Raw genomic sequence first — 20,291 nt, 5'->3', positions numbered from 1 at the left:
AACGAGGGGCCAGCTTCATTGCAGGAATGACCTTTAGTGTGGCCTGTGCACATTTTGCATGGAAAAGGTGTTCCTGAGATCTGCTATAGGAAGTGGGAAAAAATGTGTAACTTGACAACAGGGCTGGTCCTACTTTAGGGATGGGTTGTGAACCCCTGAACCCTAAATTTCTCATATTCTCTTTGCAAATTGGTAAATGAAAGCCAAAGCCAAAGGACAATACGCATGAACACACTCTAGAAAATGCCCTTGCTTTTAGAACATCCCAGTTAGTCATTTGGCACAGAGCACGAGGGCCACCATCCAACACAAGCCAGAGGCTCTGGTAGAAAGGGCTGCCCCACCAGTCATGATCTCCAGACCAGGACCTGTAAGCACAAAGCTCAGTTTGGCTTCAGAGTGGATTGGATTTTGCTGTTTCCCTCCCAGGAAGCAGTTCCTCTCATTCTGCTTTATTTAGAGTAATATTACAATTTGTTCCAGCTCTCCGGGCTCACACTATTTGAGGGCAAATGAAGGCAGGCTGGCACCAGGATGAAGCCAGCTGGGTGCGCGCGCGCGCACATGCGCGCACACACACATACACACACACACACACACACACACACAGCCGACCATCTCTAGAGCAATCGTAAGGTACCAGTTCATATTCCACCATGTTCCGTGTCCCTGGTACATGCACTCACTACCTGCCCTTTAGCTGCTAACTTTGGAGACTGCCAAATGCTTTGCCTGAGAGTTCCTCTGATGCCATGCTCCACCTTCTGTGCTGATGCAGGCAGCAAAACACAGGTCTAGGGCTGTACAGGCAAAACTGTGATGCCCAAAAGGTGCTTGGAAACTTCCATTCTTTTTTCTCTTGCTGTCCTCCTCCTCCTCCCTGCTTTATCTCCCACCCCCTTTTCTCCCCCGCCCCCCATCTCCTGCTTTTCCTTCTCCTTTGCCTTGGTTGTTCCCTAAATAACTCTCTCTTTTTTATGCAGCAAAGCATCCCCACATGGTTTGCCTTTGGTGAATACTTGCTTTGTGAAAGCTATAAAATGACAAGCCTAATCCAGCCTCCACAGTTGAACCCAAAAGCATGGTGCAGGAAACGGATTTTTGTCTCTCTTTGAGGTGCTCCACTATTTTTCTTAGATGGCTGGCCCCATGTCCACACTTAGATAAGTGTTCACCTAATTCCAGACACGGAAGGAAGTTCTTGTCTTTTGAAAAGACATTTGATCAGCAATGCCATTTCTTCCCTTAGGATTCATAGAGCAGTAAGTACTCCTCAGAAAGTATCTATTACACGTTTTAAGAATAAACTTAATTGCTTTGCAAAATGATCACAAAAGAGGAAAAAAAGCAAAAAGCAAAAAATAAAAAATAATAAACTTAAGAGAATTAATTGTGGCTACTTAAGATATTTCTAACCAACTCTGGCATGAGCCAGTAGACGTCGGCCTGTAGTTGAGTCTTTGCCCTGAAATGGCTTGAAGGTTCTGAGTCGTTAGCTGTCGTTAGCTTTAATTGGAACAAGCTGTGACTTTCTTTTTTCCTTTCTCTAAATTAGTACCAGGCCCGAATCCAAGCACAGCCATTTAGTGACCCATAAATGTTTGCTGTCCTTAGTAGCTGAAACCAAAACCCTGCCAAACCCACACAGATTACCTTCTGGGCAGTGAATTGCCTATTTCTAGGCTTTTCTGCTCCTGCAGTTGAACATACAGACTGAAAATTTCATTTATCATGTATTGTGCAGTCACACAGAGATGCAGATCCATTCAGCTCAGCATTGCTAGTGCTATAATGATTCTGACCAGGGTCTGGAAGGCCTCAGAATGGGGAAGGAATTGACCCTTGAAGCCTCTTGACAGGCCTGTTAGTTCCTGATAGGTGGGTAGCAGAAGGGAAAGAAGTGATTAAGTCTACGTATATTCAGGAAGGAAAAGCAGAGTTTCCCAGAAGTCAGTGAGAAAGAGGCAGGAAGTATAGTCTGGGGTCCATGTGGACCAAGTTTCACTACTAGTGCAGTGAGCCATGCACTGTATGTGTGTTATGCGTGGCAAGCCCCCTCAGACTTTGGCAAGGAAAGTGGTACCACCTCTGGCAACCTGGGATTGGGGTAATTCCAGAAGCAGGAAACATTTTTTGGGAGCTGCTATAAAAATCTGAAAGAACAGCATAAAAATTAAAATACACACACACACACACACACACACACACACACACACACACACCCTAATTAAAAGAATAGCAAAGAGGGCTCTGTGCCTCAGCATTAGCAGTGGGGATGATGCAAATGTGTGCCAAGTCCTCAATGCTGAAATAAATGTTCCCATGTGTACTTTTAAGAACGGCCACCCTAAGCCTTCTCCAGCTCACTCCATCTCCTTCCTCTCTCTCCCCAGGACCAGCTTTCAGAGCCCCGTTCCCCAGCCAATGGTGACTACAGAGACACTGGGATGGTCCTTGTTAACCCCTTCTGTCAAGAAACACTGTTTGTGGGAAATGATCAAGTATCTGAGATCTAACTGCAGCAGGCTTCGCTTTGCTATTCCCTATTTTTCGTCTCTAAATTATAAATATACAAATATATATATTATAAATATAACCTTTGTGAACCCTGACTTAATGAGAAACACTTTCAGCTTTCTTTTCCTATGAATTGTCAACATCTTTTTTACAAGTGTGGTTTAAAAAAAATTTACAGAATGATCTGTGGCTTTATAAAATAAAGGTATTTCTAAGCAAAGCAGTTGCATTGATTGCTTCTCTTAACACCTATTTTTGAGCACCTGGGGATCCCAGGAACCCTGGTCAGATGACCTCCTGTAGAAGCTGAATGTTAGAGTGGTCAAGTGCACGGTTCTTTGAGTGATTCTTAAAGCTCTGGTTCCTCTTGATTTGGCATGGCCCATTTCCTCCCTCTCATATGCACACCTGTAAAGGGAACTGGGCCACCTGGGGGGAAGATGGCAGACTCGTGCACAGGGCAGGAAAAGGGAACATCCCATCACCCTGGAGGATGAGGGCCCTGGAGCCTCACAACAGCACCATTGGATGTCATGTTTAATTCTATCCAAGTTGTAGACAGCAGACAGGAGCATGGAGTCCTTGGGAATCCATGGAGGACATCAAGACATCCCAAGGCCACGTCCCCCTAACATTGCCTCCACTGCTAACAACAAGACTGCCTTTCCCTGGTGGGAAAATGCTCCCTTTATGCCCGTCCCTGCATCCCCTCCAACACTCAATCTGCATTAAACACCCGAGCCTTTCTCTTGGAGAAGGTTTAGATGCGGATCCCAGCCTTGGAGCTTTAAAATGCTTGCTCTTCTTCAAGGATCAAATGTTTATTGGGGTTTAGCTTTGTATTCTCAAAAGGCCATGGTATTGTGCCCCTAAGGAACATGTTTATCTAAGAAGCTTTGAGGTAGCAGAGCTATGATTTTGAAACCTTCCTCCTGCAATCATTAAAAAAAAAAAAAAGATTGCCAAGCAAATCATTTCAGAGAAGACATCATTACACTCCTACTTGCCCCTGCAAACCTGCTCGCAGCACCAGCCAGTGGACTTGCCATGCAGCTCGCAGCTTCCACTGCTCCCCTCGTTCCCCACTGGCTGGCTGCCTCACCATGCTGTGTCCAGTGCGGCCAACAGGGTCAGACCCTCAGAGATGCCCAAGAGGCTTCCAGAGGTGGCTGCTTCTCTATTTTTTCCTGATCGTGGCTGAGAGAGATGATTACTGCTTTGACACTTTCTTTCTCTAAAATAAAACTAGTTTGATAGTATATTTTGAATATAGATGCTCTTATAGTTGGATTGGGAATTGAACTTGAATGTCGATTCATATGTTTGTGTTGTTGCTGTGGTCTTTTATGACTTTTTTCTTTTTGCGTTCTCCTTAAAAAAAAAAAGATGGCCTTCAAAAGTGTGTTCTCGGTGTTGTATAAACCTGCTTCACATGAGTTCAGTTGTTGTCTCTCTTCAAAGACTCTTCAACCCACAAAGAAGCAGGTTAAATGTTTCTCTAAGTTTAATTTTCTAGCGTGTTATTTGACCTTTTTAACCTTACCATATTTCTGTTAACTGTTACATTTAATATACCAATGTGTGTGAGTATATATAGAGAAAAATCTGTAAAGTAAAATTTATATATAACATATGTAATCCAAGATACATATGTTATATATACGTATGTGGATGTATGACTTATTTTTCCTTATCCACAGATTTCAGCTACCATGTATATATAAATAAACTTATTTTGTTAGCCAGAGGATTCCGTTGCTAATGCATTTTGCATTCTTTTCATTTTAAGATAACTTCTAAGTCTTCCTTAAGCAGTACCAATGCCACTTTACATCCATCCGTATTTTTTAATCTGATTTAACAGGTGAGTTTTATGTACATGATGAGCTAATAGGATTAGCAGTTTAGCATTTGATAAAATAAATCTTTTTGAACATGTTTGCAATTTCTCCAAACGAGAGTCATCTTTCATCAGGTCTTTGGAGACAGCAGTGTCAATTAAAGTACATCCCCCCACCATTCTCCCCATCTCCAGGGCTGAGTGGATTTATATAGTAAATATCTTTGGCCCAGAGATGTCTGAAGTTAACCTGGCCATTGAGTGTTATCGTTCTGTGGAGAATAACAATGCCTAAACATGACATATTTGTGCATAACTTAAATCAGTAGCTTGAACCTCTCATTCAGCCTTGGACAATACATCTTGGAATTCACAATAACGCAGATCCTCAGAACCAAGTCAGCGTCACCTGCACAGGAGGCTGTTACTTTAACACAGCCTCTCATGCCCCTTCTGGGTGTCTCAGGGCTGGTGTTCACAGCATTAATGCTATATCTGAATAAACAAGGACACTACTGGCTTTTACTTAATCCAATTGGTTCTTTCATCTGTTCATCAAATAGCCAACATCGATATTTATAAAATACCGCCTAGGCCATGTCAAATGGACAAAGTGAAAGACAATAAAGAAAGGAAGGGTTGGAGCATCCTGGTCAGCAGGAAGCAAGTACACACAGATCTTCTAGTAGTAGACCAGGTTTTTAACTTTACCTGTGTGACTTTGTGCTCTCTGGGTGGTGGGCACCATGGAGGCTCCTAAGTAAGTCACTGGCCCAGAGGTTGGAAGAGGCTGTCTCCCCCCAGCTCTACCTTCTGGACCTGGGACCTTGGACCAGTCATTGCAGCTCTCAGGGTCCTCCTCACGTAAGAAAATAGTGGCCAACCGTAGGACACGTGATATGGTACTTTGGAGCTGTGAGGTGCACAGCCCGTAGGCAGCACTTGTCAACCCTGGACCTCCTTCCTTCTAAGGCTGGGTTGAGAATTCCATGAAGTAAACTACAGGATTCATGCACACAGCAGGCTGGATTTGGCACTCACTAGAGGTTGGCTCCCTTCTCCTTCTCTCACCTGAGGTACGTTCCTACATTACAGCATCTCGAAAAATATCCAGCTCTGGGGTTTGGTGACCTGATTTCTCCAGGCTAAAACTTAAATACAGAGATTTTTAGGCCCGTGTTGTCATCCTGGAACTTGAGGAACCTTTCTGATCCTAGAGAACTGATTGAGGTGTGACCCTTGATGGCTTAGTGGATGCCAAGATCAAAAGTTAAAACCCAGGGGTGTCCTCATACCTAACTTGAAGCACCCTTGGAGAGCTTGCCAGAAAATGCTCTCTTTGTCGTTTTTATGTATCAGTTTTCCAACAGATAGAGAAGCAGAGGTGGAGAGAATGGCCAGAACATAATGTGTGGGGCCTGAATTTGCCCAAGGTCCTTATCTGGCACATCAGAGAGTTAGAGGCTCAGGCTGATGTTCAGAAAGTGAGGTCCAGAGGGAGGAAGTATCCTGGCCAACAACAAGCAGCTGATGAACAGAGAATCTGAGGACAGAGATGACGAAGGAAGGAGAGAGGCAAGGGAAGGACCTGAAGCTGCTGCCAGGACTGAGAGAGGGGGAAGGAAACCACAAGCAGGGGCTTTTCTCTTGGGTCCCTGGGGCTGCGTCCTGCCGTTTTTCGTCCTCTACTTCTTGTGTGGACATGTGTTCACATTCACATGTGCCAGCACACATAGGGATGTAGAAACCACTGAAATTAGCCCTGAAATAGCTGGATTGAGTCCTAGCTTGTAATGTGAGCTCTGGGACAAGTGATCACTTGTGATCTGAGGTCATTGAGCCTCAGTTTATTCGTCTGTAGAATGGGGTTGCTTGATGCCTGCCTTGCCCACTCTTAGGTAATAAAGTGCACGAACCCAGATGATCTATCCCCACAGCCTGCACTGATCCAGCCTCCCCCACCACCAGCAGAAAAATCTGGGAGGTTGGGCACATGACCCTACATCAAAGAATGCATGAGTGCCTCTCTGCACGCAGCCCTGGCCAGTGCCCATTTCTCTTTCAGCTCAGTGAATGATGGAAACTCATGGAAGACAGCAGACAAAGCAGCCCCGGGGATAGGGGAGATTCCAGAGAGGCCCGTGACCAGGCCACAGGGATGCTGGGGCTGTAAACCAACAGCCACTGGACTCTGTAAACCCACTTGGGCACCACAGAGGCAGAAGGGGTGATGAGTGAGAGGCAAGTAGTAGTGGACTTGCCCACCAGTGCCAGCTCCAGCATGCCCCTGCAGAGGCACAGGGCATCCTTCAGGGGGCCGCGGTCATCATCCTCCCTGGATAGCCCCCCAGCCTCCAGGACCAATGCCATGAGTGGCCTTATCCGAGTACCTGGGGTCTATGTAGGAACAGCACCCAGTGGGTGCATAGGTGGCCTGGGTGCCCGTGTGACCCGCCGGGCCCTCGGCATCAGCAGTGTCTTCCTTCAGGGCCTGCGGAGCTCAGGCCTGGCCACAATGCCGGCTCCAGGTTTGGAGCGGGACCATGGTGCTGTTGAGGACCTAGGGGGCTGCCTGGTGGAATATATGGCCAAAGTGCATGCCCTTGAGCAAGTCAGTCAGGAACTGGAAACACAACTTCGGATGCACCTGGAGAGCAAGGCCACGCGCTCGGGAAACTGGGGTGCCCTTCGGGCCTCCTGGGCCAGCAGCTGCCAGCAGGTAAGTGTCCAGGCTGTGCCAAGGGCTTTGCAGAAGGCTGGGAGGGGCTGCTGAAGGCAGGGGGTAGGGTTTTTCTGGTCTTTCTCAGGCCAGAAAAACTGACCATAACCCCTACACTTTCACACTTAAAATGCTAATCATAACAACAATGCCACTTTTTACCGAGGTTTACTAGGAGCCCATGCTAGCCCCGTACGTGTACTATTCACTATCTTCTGTACCCTTCAAATAAATGATATGCAGTGGATCATTCATTGATTACATTTTTGAGATGAGAAACTGAGGCATGTAATTTGCCCAAGACTTCAAAGCTAGAGGAGGGATGGAGATGAGATGTGAACCTGAATTTTTGTGTCTCCAAAGTCACATTTGCCCAATTACCCTGGGCTGCCTCAGCGACCTTTACTGTTGAGAAAGGATTTTTACAGCCATTATCCAATCAAATACCATCAGATGGACATGGTATTAAAAACAATGAATAAATGGAGGCGTGTTCCTGTATCCACCTGCAACCACGCTGTTCAATAGAAATCGGTACATCGGTAATTGACAAGCTTCTATTGCCCACGGTAAAACAAGTAAAAAGAAACAGGTGAAGTTAATATTATAGCCTATTTAACTCCATATGTCCAGAATGTTATTTCAACATGTAATCAATACAAAATATATTAATGAAATAATTTACATTCAAGTAGAACTTTCTGCATGATGGAAATATTAATATCTTATATCTGCACTGTCCAATCTGGCAGCCACTAGCCATATATGGCTATCAAGCACTTGAAATGTGGCTGAGACTGAGGAATTGTATTTTTATTTTATCTAATTTTCATTAATTTAAATGTAAATAGCCACAGGTAGCTAATGGCTATCTTACTGGACAGGGAAGGATGCCCAGGTTTAATCTTTCTCCCCTGCTTGGTCAGCCCTGCTTTTCCCACTCTCCAGGGTGATTTCTGCAGAGCCTGGAGCTCATCCATCATGTCTGGCCTGCAGCCTGTGGTTCTAATGCTGGGACTCCAGCCAGCATTATACTTCTCAGCTGGTCTCTCTGTGGATGGCTGGCTTCTCTCCTCCCCTTTCTCTCCAGATGCTGGCCTTGGGATCCCTCTGAGCAAAATCAGTCTCTAACCCACCAGGGACTACCAACTCAGACCCTTGGCCCCTAGAGTCCAGCATGCAGCCTCCCAAGAGGAGGTCACAAAATGTTATTTGTGTGTAGCTGGGGGGATGCTGAGCAGGTGCACACAGGGACTCCCCATTTGCCCCTCCTGCCTCCTGCTTCATCCCAGGATGCTTCTCCTGCAATGCTGTCAGTGCTCACTGACAGCACAGAGCACATGATAAACAGCACTGTCCTCTCAGGCTCTCCCCCGGTGCTGCTGTTCCGCTTGCCTCCATCTGGGCTGCTCCATCTTTGAACAGTCCAGGCCCTGAACGCCTGTCAAATCAAAGAGGCAGCCATTCCTCCAGGATTCTTCACAACTGTCCTGTTTCCAAACATTGTGCCCTAACAACCACCAGAACATCCCTGGATACTCTACTATGTCAGCATCTGCTGGACAATCGCTTGCACTCAGGTGCCAGACAGACTTGTCAGGAGAAACCAGGTGTCCCGATTTCTAGGTCAAAAAGTAGGGCCACAAAAACTTAGTTTATACTCTATAGATACTGACTTGCTCTGGCTCCAGAGAGCTACAAGGGCTGTTGCAACTTACTGACTTCTCTGGGCCTCAGTTTCATTATCTACAAATGGGTGTAATCATGCTTGGATATTCTAGCAAATCCATAGATAAATAAGATGCCTGGCTCCTGCCTACAAGCAGAGTACAGACTAGGAAGCTCTAAAATCCTGTGAGAGCAGCACAGCCATGCGCCAAGACACGCACCCTCTGTCACTGAGGATCAGGCTCCCACATGGCTCCCTTTCCTCTTAAGTGACTATAAACGAGATCTTGGGTATGAGAAATGGTCTCTTTTTTCTTCTTTTTTTAAAAAAACATGGACTTGAAGATAGAGTCAGAACAATCAATAAAATGGAGTTATTATTTCTTTTTTTTTTTTTGAGATGGAGTCTCCTTCTGTCACCCAGGCTGGAGTGCAATGGCATGATCTTGGCTCACTGCAACCTCTGCCTCTTGGGTTCAAGCAATTCTGCTGCCTCAGCCCCAAGTAGCTGGGATTACAGGGGCCTGCCACCATGCCTGGCTAATATTTTTGTATTTTTAATGGAGACGGGGTTTCACCGTGTTGGCCAGGCTGGTCTCAAACTCCTGACCTCAGGTGATCTGCCCCCTCTGCCTTCCAAGGTGCTGGGATTACAGGTGTGAGCCACCGCGCATGGCCGGAGTTACTATTTCTATATTGCACAGCCCAGGCTTTCAGCCATATTAAGCTCTATTCCATCAAGAAGAACAAAAAAACCCTTCGTAATTGAGAAATACTCATGATTTTTTCCATCAATCTGTCCTCGCGGAGCTGCAGGAGGCCCCCACCCGGGCCCCCACCTCCTTTTTTTTTCCTAAAGGCCACCTTCCAGCCCAGGCCTTTCACAAAGTACTGCCTTCACCTCTCTTGGGGGTCAGAGGCAGCCACTCTGTGGTCCTGGGCTCCAGAAATCCAGTGGTCCCTCCCTCTGCCCTCACTTTGGCCCCTCTGCTTGGGGCTTCAAGCCCAGCTTTCCAGACTCAGGGCTCCAGTGTTCCGTGCTCCTCACAGCTACTCCTTACCCTCCCATTTCTCCACCTACAGCCACCTCTTTCCCTACATTGTCCACCTCGCAGAACTCCTCCTCGTCCTGCGAGCCCAGTTCCATGCAACCCTCTGTGACTCCTCAGGGCCCACGCAGCACCTGAGGCCTCAGAGCAAGCTCTCAGCAACTGAGCCCCGAGTTGGCACCTAGAGAGAAATTCGACCTCCTCCTTAGCCTGGGCCCCAAACAGAATCCAAGAGAGGCCTGTCACTCAAGAGCAGGGTAGGGGATGTCCATTTTGGTGGCACTTTCTTGCATCAGGCTGGAGCAAGCAGTGGGGAAGTTCAGAGCAAGTGACAACTTCCATAAATGTTTGGGAAACAACATTTCCCCTTGCTTTCAGAGGGGGATAAAAGAGTTGGAAAGGAGACAGGCTCTCCTCCCCACCATCACCCCCAGCAGACACAGAAAGCTCCTGGGGCCATTCTGGGGAGTGGGGGCCCCCTGTGCCCTAGAATCTCCCCACAGCCTGTCTCACCCCCACCAAGAGGAGACAAAGATGGGTTTTCTGGAAAAGCAGGAAGAGGAGCCGGGGGAGTGAAACCATTGCTGTCACTGTGCAGAAAGCCACATCATAGAGAGTAACACAAAGCTTGGGCATCCGGAGGGCACACGCCATGGCAGAGTCAGGAGGGCAGCCCTGGGGAAGGGGTCTTCTCTATCCTTAGCACCATCAAGTTTGGGGCCAAGGTTGGCTCCATTGGTGCACCTCCAGTGAAGTCTCATAGGGTCCTGCGCTGGAGCACAGTGGCCCATCATAGATCACTGCAACCTCCAACCTCTGGCCTCAAGAGACCCTTCTGCCTTGGCCTCCCAAAGGGCTGGGGTTATAGGCATGAGCCACCATGCCCGGCCAATAGTTTTATCTTTGAATTTGTGTTTTCAAGTGAAGTATGATGGGACAATGGAGCATGGACCAGGGGCTTTTGAATGGTCCTACCTCCCTCTGTCTCCCTAGAACAGGTTCTTGGCCCACCCTTCTTCCCCCAGGAGCCCCAGGCCCCTTCTGACAACCTCCTCCCTGCCCCTGGGTGGCAGCAACTGGAGGGAGAGGACAAGCCTTTTACCCTTACCCACCCCCGACCCAGGTACCTACAGGTGGCACTGAGGTCGTAGTAATCTTGGGAGTTACCACCCCATCCCTACCAGCAGGACATGGTACATCAGTCCAGTGGCTGGTAAGAAAGGTACCCCAGCCGTTGGTGGGGTGCACACACACCCAGAATCATGGAGCAAGGCCTCTGGATGCCTATAAAGGTCTGCATGAGTATCCCCATGCCCCCAGAGAGTATAAAATTAAACAGCAGATAAAAAGTACCATAACAAGTTGAAACATGACAGAAGAAAGGAAAAGGTTTATATTTTGGGAACTTAAATTGCGCTTTGTTCCTGCTCTTTAAACAAGGGTCCCCACACTTGGCACTAGGATCCACGAATTGCATAGCTGGTCCTGGTTAGGGTTCATGCATATGAAGTTCTGTTTCAATTGCAACCCTCTCTCCTCCCACTCCTCAGCTGCATTAGAACCTCCCAGCCTCTACTGCTAAGTGGTGAAAACAGACAGAAAAACCCCAGGTGGCAACTGCAGAGGCTGAGGAAGACCTGGGCCATTTCCCTCTCCAGCCTTGCTCTGTGCTCCTGACTTTTCCTACCAAGTGAAGGATGCAGACAATAGGCTCTGGTGGCAACATCAGGCCCTTTCATCCTCAAATAGGCCAAACACAAGCTTGGAATAAGGCAGCCTTGTGCCTCGGAGCTGCAGATGAAAGGAGAGTGGGGACAGAGGCACAGCCCTCAGAGACGGGTGTCAAAACAAAAGGAACAGCTAAGGCCTAGGGAGAATGAAGCTGCCTGAGGAGGAAAGGGGAGTGCAGAGGTTCTAAGTTAAGGAGCCAGGACATCAGTCTAGGTCTCCACAGGAGAAAACTGCAGCTTGCACCTCCAAAGGAGAAGGCTGTCAGCTGGAGGAAATGGGAAATCAAAATTGTTGAAAGGCAACAGGACTGGAGTTTAAAATAGACCCCATTTGACTATTTTTCCTGCTGTTCACAACCCCTCTTTCTGTCCCTCTCAGAGAGTGAGCCCATACTCAGGGAGTCTGCCTATTTGAAGAAAATGCTGGAACTCAGGCAATCCAGATCTGGGCCAAGTTTCTCTCCCACAGAACCTGTGGTCCTAGAAGGCTTTCTTTTTAGAAAAAGAAACAATTAATCCTTCTCCACTGAGTACAAAGAAAGGCAACAGGGTCTGTTGTTCAACACTTACCACTGGTATCCCCGAAAGCAGGCGATGGGCAGAATCATAAGCTATTTTAGCAACTGCAAAGGTCTGAATACATTTCCCCAAGGCAAAGTCACTCAGTCTGTTTCTTAATAAATGCAATTTGTTTGGCCAGAGTGGGCCAGTGGGGCAGTTTCTCTGTCAGCCAAGTTATGAGGCACACTACAGTGTGTTTAGAAATGTAGCGACCAGGGAAAGTACATTCGAGAGACTTCTTCCTTTCAGGAAGAGTGACTGAAAGAAATATTTTGATGAAACAGGGGGAGAAGGAGGCATCAGCCTGCTCCCAAGGGTCTTGTTCATATAATACAGGTAGGCACTAAGCTGCTTTCTCGTTTTTTTTAGATGGAGTCTCAACTGGGCACAGTGGCTCACACCTGTAATCCCAGCACTTTGAGAGGCCAAGGTAGGCAGATCATCTGAGGTCAGGAGTTCGAGACCAGACTGACCAATATAGTGAAATCCTGTCTCTCCTAAAAATACAAAATTAGCTGGGCATAGTGGTACATATCTGTACTCCCAGCTGCTTGGGAGGCTGAGGCAGGAGAATCACTTGAACCCAGGAGGTAGAGGTTGCAGTGAGCCAAGACTGCGCTATTGCACTCCAGCCTGGGCAAGAACAACACTCCATCTCAAAAAAAAAAAAAAGAGAGAGAGATGGCGTCTCACTCTGTTGCCCAGGCTACAGTGCAGTGGTGTAATCCCGGCTCACTGCAACCTCTGCCTCCTGGTTCAAGCAATTCTCCAGCCTCAGCCTCCCAAGTAGCTGGGATTACAGCTGCCCGCCACCACACCCAGCCAATTTTCTGTATTTTTAGTAGAGACAGGGTTTCACCATGTTGGCCAGGCTGGTCTTGGACTCCTGACCTTAGGTGATCCACCCACCTCGGCCTGCCAAAGTGTTGGAATTACAGGCATGAGCCACCATACCCAGCTAGTCACTAAGCTTCTTTCTAAGAAAGGTGGTTTCTGGTTTCCCGGAGGCTCTTGTTTTGTAAGTCAAGTGTGTCTAGAAAGAGAAGAACTGCTAAAGAAAACAGAGGCAGACTAGGGCTTGGCACTCAGGGGCTCTTTCCACGCCCCTCTCAAACACCACACTCAGCCACTCTTAAAACTCTTAAGATCTCTTAAAATGCAAGTTCCATGTTGGAAAATGAAAGATGCGGGGGCGGGGAGGGGGGGCCAGTTTTCCACAAAATCTAGGGAAAACTAGATGTGGTACAAAGACTGGGGATTTTGAAGCCAGACAGCCCCTAGGTCAAACTCAAACCCTGCCACTTACTAACTGCATGTCCTTGAGCCAAGTTCTTCATTGATCTCTACATCTCAGTTTCCCATCTGAATAATGAGGATGTTTAGAGAGTTCCTTTGACATGATATAATATCTCTAAGAAGGAAACACTAGGCCTTCCACAGAAATGAAGAATGAGAAACAGATGCCCACCATCTACTGCTCTGTAACATTGGTCAGAGGCAGTAGTCAATGTGATTAGACAAGAGAAAGTACTTGGTATAAGAATTAGAAAGAAAGAGGGAAAATGTTGGCCTTTCTGGAAATCCCAGAAGGAACAAGGTAAAAACTATACAACAAACAATAAGATAATTTAGTAAAGTAGAATGCTATAAAATAACATCAAAAAGTAATACTGAGGCCAGGCATGGGGGCAAATGCCTGTAGTCAAAGCACATTGTGAGGTCAAGGCAGGAGGATCACTTGAGCCTGGGAGGTTGAGGCTGCAGTGAGCCATGATTGTACCACTGCACTCCAGCACGGTGACAGAGCAAGACCCTGTCTCTAAAAGAAAAATAAATAAATACATGCTGCTTGGTGTGGTGGTACAACTCTGTAGTGCCAGATATTCAAGAGGGTAAGGCAGGAGGACTGCTTGAGCCCAGGAGTTTAAGAACAGCCTGGGCAACAAAGTGAGGGCCATCTCAAAGCAAACCATAAACAATGCTGTTTATATATAATCAAAAAAGACAAAAGAGATGAGAAAATCTCACTTATGATAGCATAAGTTAACTACTTCTAAATAAACTTAGAAATGTCCAAAATCTATATCAAATCTTCAGGTCTTTCTGAAACACACAAAATCGTCTTGAACAAACAAATACCATGCACTCGAATAGACAGACTCAATCGCATAAAGATGTCTCTTCTCCCTAAGTTAATTTATAAACTTGTTACAACCCTAATTTTTAAAATACCATCTTTTTTTCTAGAGTTAGATGAGTCGACTATAAATTCCATTTGTAAGAACAAAAAGACAAAAATGTCCAGGAAAGAAAAAGTAAAGAGAGTGAAGGGGAGGAGATTGGAGAGGTGACCAGCAGCCCCAGCAGACATTAACATCAAGTCTCTGTAAGTAACACAGTTTAGCACTGGCACAAAAAGATCAGACGACCAAGGAACAGAATCGAAAATTCTATAGTAAGCTCTACTGTGTTTGGAAATTTAGTATTGATAAAGGCAGCGTTTGAAACCAATAGAGGGAAGGGAGGACTTTTTAATAAGTGATATTCAGACAGGAGGATCACTGCTGCACTCCAGCCTGCGTGACAGAGTAAGACCCGGTCTTGAGGAAAATAATAAAATTGGATCCATTTCTTGCTGTACCCCAGGGTCAATTCTAAATGTATCCTAGATATAAATGTCAAAAATGAAACCACACAAGTAGAAAACTCAGGTGAATTCCTTTATAACCTGGATGTCGGGAAATTTTTCCTTGTTACAATTCAAAATCCAAAAGCAACAAAGGAAAATATTGATACATTTGATTAACAAAAATTTAAAAATTTTGCACTTCAAAATGTCACCATAAACAAAATTAAAAGATAAATGACAAACTAGAAAAAAAATGTAATGTAGGACATAAAAGGTTAAAATAACCCTATTCTATATACAGCATTTAAAATTTGAGATTAAAAAAAGTCAATGCACTCTTTTAAATATGTTAGAGATATGAACAGACAGTTGACACAAAAAAATACATGAAAACGGCTCCTAATGTCTCAAATGCACCCATAATAAGAGAAATGTTTAAACTCTACCTGCGATGCCATTTTTACCTATGTGATTGGCAAAACTCTGAAAGTGTGTCAAACTATTTTGTTGGTGAAGCTCTAAGAAAATAGGCACGTTTACAGTGTTGGCGGGAACAGAAAATGTTACAAGCACTATGGAGAAGAATATGGCAACAGCTATCTGATTTGGCAACAAATTACACAGGCATTTATGTTTATATAATTTGACCCAGCAGTCCTGTTTCTAGGACTCACTCCCAAAGACACATTGGCAAAAATATGAACAAGAAGTATGTACAAAGCTGTTCACTGCAGTCCCATCTGTAATACCAAAATACTGGAAACAATCCAAATACCTACCAGGAGGGGACTAGCTGAATAAACCACGATGCATCTGCAAAGGAACAAGGAGTAGCTCTGTAGCTACTACGGAGTGATGATCTCCAGGATACATTATTGAGCTAAAAGGCAAGATGGAAAGAGTGTGTTTTCCATTCTACCATCTAGCTAAGAAAAGGGAAGGATATGAATATATACATACATATTTGTTTACACTGAAAAAATGGAATAAAACAAACTGTACATGTTTTTAAATGTTACTTACAGGAGGGTGGAGGGAAGAGTAGTGGGGAAAGGAAGGACACTAGAGTTCTTTTAGTTTATCTTGTTATGTGGAGACGACTTCGGAATCACAATATTTCACCAAATTGTATAACAAAATTAGATTTCAGAAAGCCAATTCTAAGAATCAAAAATAAAAGGGAACAAATGAATCCAACTCTGTATCAAGTTGATCACATAGTCACACAAAGAACTATTCCAAGTGACTTTTTAAACCACAGGAATTTAACTGTTCATTCCTAGTAGAGATGCAAAAGAGAACAGAAAAAAAAAACAAAAAGTTTTCAGTAATCATATTGGTGATGGTAGCCCTGGCACTGTTATTCCGACACTGGCGTGTGTGTGTGTGTGTGTGTGCCTGCGCACGTGCGTGGACTCATGTATACTGCAGGATAAAGAGAGTATATTTGTGTTGTTGAAAACTGAGACTAGAATGTGAGTGAAAAAAGATACAGTTGTAAGATGCATGATGTTTAGTGACAATTCTTTAGTCTTGAATTTAAATTGGAATTATCATATAAAGTCATGATATATGTGATTATAAAAATAAATATATGCCTATTTCCAAGTCTGACCACTGAAAAGATCTAGAAGCAATGGCCACCTTATTGACAATGAGAATTTTAGTCTCATATTTGTGTCTCTAACAACCATCTTTCACTAAAAGAATGGGGGTTCCTCATAGAAATGGCTGAATCCAGGTTTGAGGATAGGAAATATACAAGATGAGTCTGAAACATCTTGTCATACCAGAAAGCAAGGACGCTGTCAAAAACTACTACAGCCATGTCAGAAGAATTAGGAGCCAGTTGAGATAAGCTCCCATAAACCAAAGATGGTTGGGAATCAATAAGAATATTATCAGGGCTTCCACATCCACATGCTGGGAGGTGGCACAGCCCAACACCACGGAGACAGAAGCCCCTGTGCTCGGGACTCTTCTACACCTCATACTGTGGAATCTAAAGCAACAGCAAAGCTGAGGTCCAATTGCCATAAGGATGGACACCAAGGAGGCTGAACTGGGGACAAGAAGAAATCAAGATAAGCAACATGAACCATGAAGACCGGAGCATGCAGCATAAGAAAGAACAAGAAAGGTGGGATCAGGCGATTCAACAGGGTGAAGGCGCCTGCCCCCACCTAGCTCTCTTCTCTTTGCTGAGCCACACAAAGCTACTAGCAAGGAAGATAAGTTACCTAGTTGTATCCAGAGTATGCTTGGAAACTATGGTGAAATGAAGGATTTTATAGAGACAAATCTACACCAAGACTTACTGCAATTTCCAACCCCACAGTACCACCAATAACAGATGAAAATGGACTCCAGTAGGACCTCTGCATCCAGCATTTCTCAGTCTCAGAAACAGTCCTCAGGCTTACAGAGTGGACACAGTAGCCAGTAGACCAGTGCAGGTGGCAGCAGTGGCACTAACGGTGGTGGCCAGAGACACGACTGTGACTCATATAGCAGTAGAGGGAGCAGAAGACCAGAGAAAAAGGCCAGCATGGATCACAGCACCCCAAGCCATGCTCTTCCGGCCTGAAAAGCCCTGGGCTGTCTCCTGGTGAAGCACCCATCATTCCAGGTCTCATGGAATGATCAGCATAGCAAGGAACATCAGTGCTCCAAATCACCTCAGGCCCCTGATGCAGATGGGGATTCTCCTCTCATGCATCTTTTCCAAGTGGCCAGCACTCAAATCAGTCTTTCCCACCTTCGCTGATGTCAAAGTTCAGTTCAATGTTACAGAAACCTACTGCCTGTGTGCAGCCCCTGGGCAGACAGGAGTCCGAGGAACCAAAGCTGTTCTCTGAGCGCTACAGCAGCTGATCTCATGGTGCAGCACATATGAGCTGCCACCCAGGAGCAAGGTGCATCTTGCCAGACTGAAAATACCTTTCCAACCGCTGCATGTAAATCACACATTCAGAGCTTTCAACATTGTGACTTTGTGAAGCAATTGAACATGAAATTCTGCTTGAACTTGAACTGCCTCTTTGCCTTAATAGTAAAGAATGTAAATGTTTAGAAATTTTTTTAAATTGTAAAGAAAGACTTGTAAGTGACCCCCAGGTGAATAGAGAGAGACCTGTTAGCTCCCCTCTTGGGAAATAGAGAAAATGTCATTTACAGCTTTCAAATATTAAAATGATAAGTTAGAGAATAAAAGCATGATCCATCAGTTTTTTAAAAGAATATTAAGAACATTGCCTGCAATAGATTAAACCCATCGAATATATCAGTATAATACCAAAACAACAACAACAAAAACACTAATCACCTTTGGAGTCCACTGAGGAACCAACTCATCATTTTTTAAACTGGTAAATAATGGTAGAAAATAAAACATTTTCCTGCCTTTTTTGTAAGACTTATAGGTTTTATCAGGTAAGAAAAAGAAATAGAGAGAAAGCATCTTTTTATAGAGGTATTCCAGCTAACAAAGAAAAACAGATTATTATTAATCTGATTTATAGTTATAATAAGACCATGGCTCTAGGCAATAACAATAATCAAATGGCAAATACCATCACAAAAATGCGACCAGCAGTCATTCTGTATCTCCTGGTGGAGTACACATCACCACCTATGAAGTAGTCTTGCAAACAAACAAAAACCCTGAATGTGATTAAGCCTTAAGATAAAAGTACTAATTTACAGAAAAGACAAGGGTCGGATGAACAGGTGAATTCTATAGTAAGGTCAACAGTGTTTGCAAATTTAGCATCACTAAAGGCAGCACCTGAAACTTATAGAGGGCAGACTGGACTTTTTAATAAGTGATATTCAGACAACCAGACAGTCATAAGGAGAATACTAAAATTATTATGATAGGGATGAAATGTGGGAAACCATAGGGCAAAAGACCAAATTTTTTAACAAATAAAAATTGCAAGGGAAGGAAGATGGTAAGAGAAACCTATACATTAAAAGAGACTAAATTGGCATGTCAGCACGCCAAAATAGGCTTTATTAGGATCACTACTCAAGCAAACTATTAAAAAAAAAATTAGACGCTTGAAAAAAGATAAACACTGACTAGATATTCGACGACCGAGAAAGTATTATGAAAGTATTATTAATTTTTAGACGTGAGCATGGTCGTGAAGTCACGTGTTCCTTTTAAAGCATTCTTACAATTTACCAACACATGCTGAAATATTTGAAGAAGAAATAACGTGACGTCCGGGATTTGTTGAAAATAATCGCAGGCAGAGTGGCAAGATGCGTGGGCAGAAGTAAAGCAAAATCAGCCACGTGCCTGTAATCAAGGAAGCTGGAGGACGCGTATATGGGGGTCCATTATACCGGATTTCTTCTGACTTACGTTTGAAATTTTCATAAAAATGCAGCTAGAAGGCCTACCTCATGGGGTTGGCGCAAGAATGCAAATGAAGTATGTATAAATCGCCCGGCACAGAATCAGTGCCCTATTTAAGTTTGTGGAATTGAATACACTTGAAGACGCATTAAATGAGCAATAGCACACGCAGCTGCTTACCTGTGCGCGGATTGACCAACGGATGCTGTGGGAGTTTCCAGAAAGCGCTGGGTATTGAAGAGTTCTCAACAAGGGTGCCCCAGGAAGCGGGGACTGAACGTGGGTCGCAAGGAACATGCTGGAAGACCGCCCTGCAGAGCAGGGCCCAGCGTGGACCAACCAAGGTGGGAGCGGGCCTGGCGTCCGCAGGGCAGGCTGGGGCCGCTGCTCTGTCTCCCTCCCTCTCCACTGCCAGAGCCTGGCACAGAGGGGCAAACCTCGACACACAGCGGGCGTTCAAGAAACGGTTGGTGGTGACAGTTGAATATGGAACCAGACAGGCTCCCGGTTTCAATGCACAACTCCACATCAGGGATCCTCTAAAATTCCAGGCCAGCAGTGAGCCAGGAAGCGGCTGCGAGGCCTGACACAGCGAAACGAGGCCGCGGAATTCTCTGCAGCTGTGAGAGGAACCAGGACGCTGGTTAGATACTGACGTGGAGCTGCCGCCAAGATGCGAGGCTGAGTAAAGGCGGGCTGCGGAACCACGTGTGTTCCTTAGGAAGTGGAGCGCAGACCCTCTGGAGCACACATAGGGACAGTGGGGGCTGCTGACGAGAGGCCTGGGGCTGGAGACAGGACAGGGGGCTTACTTTAGGATATACACTCCTTGGCGCTGTTTGGAGATTTTACCTTAAATAAAATACGCAGTAATAAATAAAACTCTTGTCAGTGGCTTTGGGGTGGGGGAAGCAGTAATTCCTATCAAGCCTTGAGGCAGCGGAAGCCTTCAGAACTCCACAAAGGCAAGAGAACCAACCCTGCTACGGACATGTCCGGGTGGGAGAGACCCATCTCCACAGCCCCTCTCAGATCAAACCCAACCAAATTAAACATCCGTAGAGAAGAGCAGTAGGAATGATGTTCTAAAGAGCTACACTCTCCAGAAAAGCTAAATTAAAACTAATCCAGGCAGCTGGCACAAGTGCTGAGGACAAACGCGGTGGCTCTTTATGGGGAATTAGTGACAGAATGGCTGAACCAAGCAGAATG

At 45.3% G+C, this 20,291-nt stretch overlaps 3 protein-coding genes and 1 pseudogene across 28 annotated transcripts in view; 3 read left to right on the top strand and 1 right to left on the bottom strand.

Annotated features, from left to right (window-relative positions):
• TMEM108 (transmembrane protein 108) overlaps positions 1 to 2,737 on the top strand; it is a 337,717-nt gene extending 334,980 nt beyond the window's left edge. For all 16 annotated transcript variants that reach the window (XM_054246988.2, XM_035277901.2, XM_008983809.5 and 13 more), the window contains one exon: positions 2,394 to 2,737. In XM_054246988.2, the coding sequence (XP_054102963.2) occupies positions 2,394 to 2,516 (123 nt within the window). In that variant the 3' untranslated portion in view covers positions 2,517 to 2,737. The remainder of the gene's footprint in view (positions 1 to 2,393) is intronic.
• Positions 1 to 20,291, bottom strand: part of LOC128929992 (uncharacterized) — a 46,523-nt gene that overhangs the window by 23,563 nt on the left and 2,669 nt on the right. For 7 of the 11 annotated variants that reach the window (XR_013528636.1, XR_008477427.2, XM_078354224.1 and 4 more), the window contains exon 2: positions 19,260 to 19,699. The exons of the other annotated variants lie outside the window; for them this stretch is intronic. Coding sequence is in view for 5 of the 7 variants with exons in the window: in XM_078354224.1 (XP_078210350.1) it covers positions 19,260 to 19,608 (349 nt within the window). In the remaining 2 variants the exon portion in view is untranslated. The remainder of the gene's footprint in view (positions 1 to 19,259; positions 19,700 to 20,291) is intronic. 11 annotated transcript variants of the gene reach the window in all.
• BFSP2 (beaded filament structural protein 2) overlaps positions 6,578 to 20,291 on the top strand; it is a 63,999-nt gene continuing 50,285 nt past the window's right edge. The window contains exon 1 of the mRNA XM_002759604.6: positions 6,578 to 7,076. Within this exon, the coding sequence (XP_002759650.2) occupies positions 6,588 to 7,076 (489 nt within the window). The 5' untranslated portion in view covers positions 6,578 to 6,587. The remainder of the gene's footprint in view (positions 7,077 to 20,291) is intronic.
• LOC144580036 (AF4/FMR2 family member 4 pseudogene) lies at positions 16,326 to 17,712 on the top strand (annotated as a pseudogene).

The sequence above is a fragment of the Callithrix jacchus genome, chromosome 17 (assembly GCF_049354715.1).
Source record: "Callithrix jacchus isolate 240 chromosome 17, calJac240_pri, whole genome shotgun sequence".
NCBI lineage: Eukaryota > Metazoa > Chordata > Mammalia > Primates > Cebidae > Callithrix > Callithrix jacchus.
This window is presented reverse-complemented; position numbering and strand designations above follow the sequence as displayed.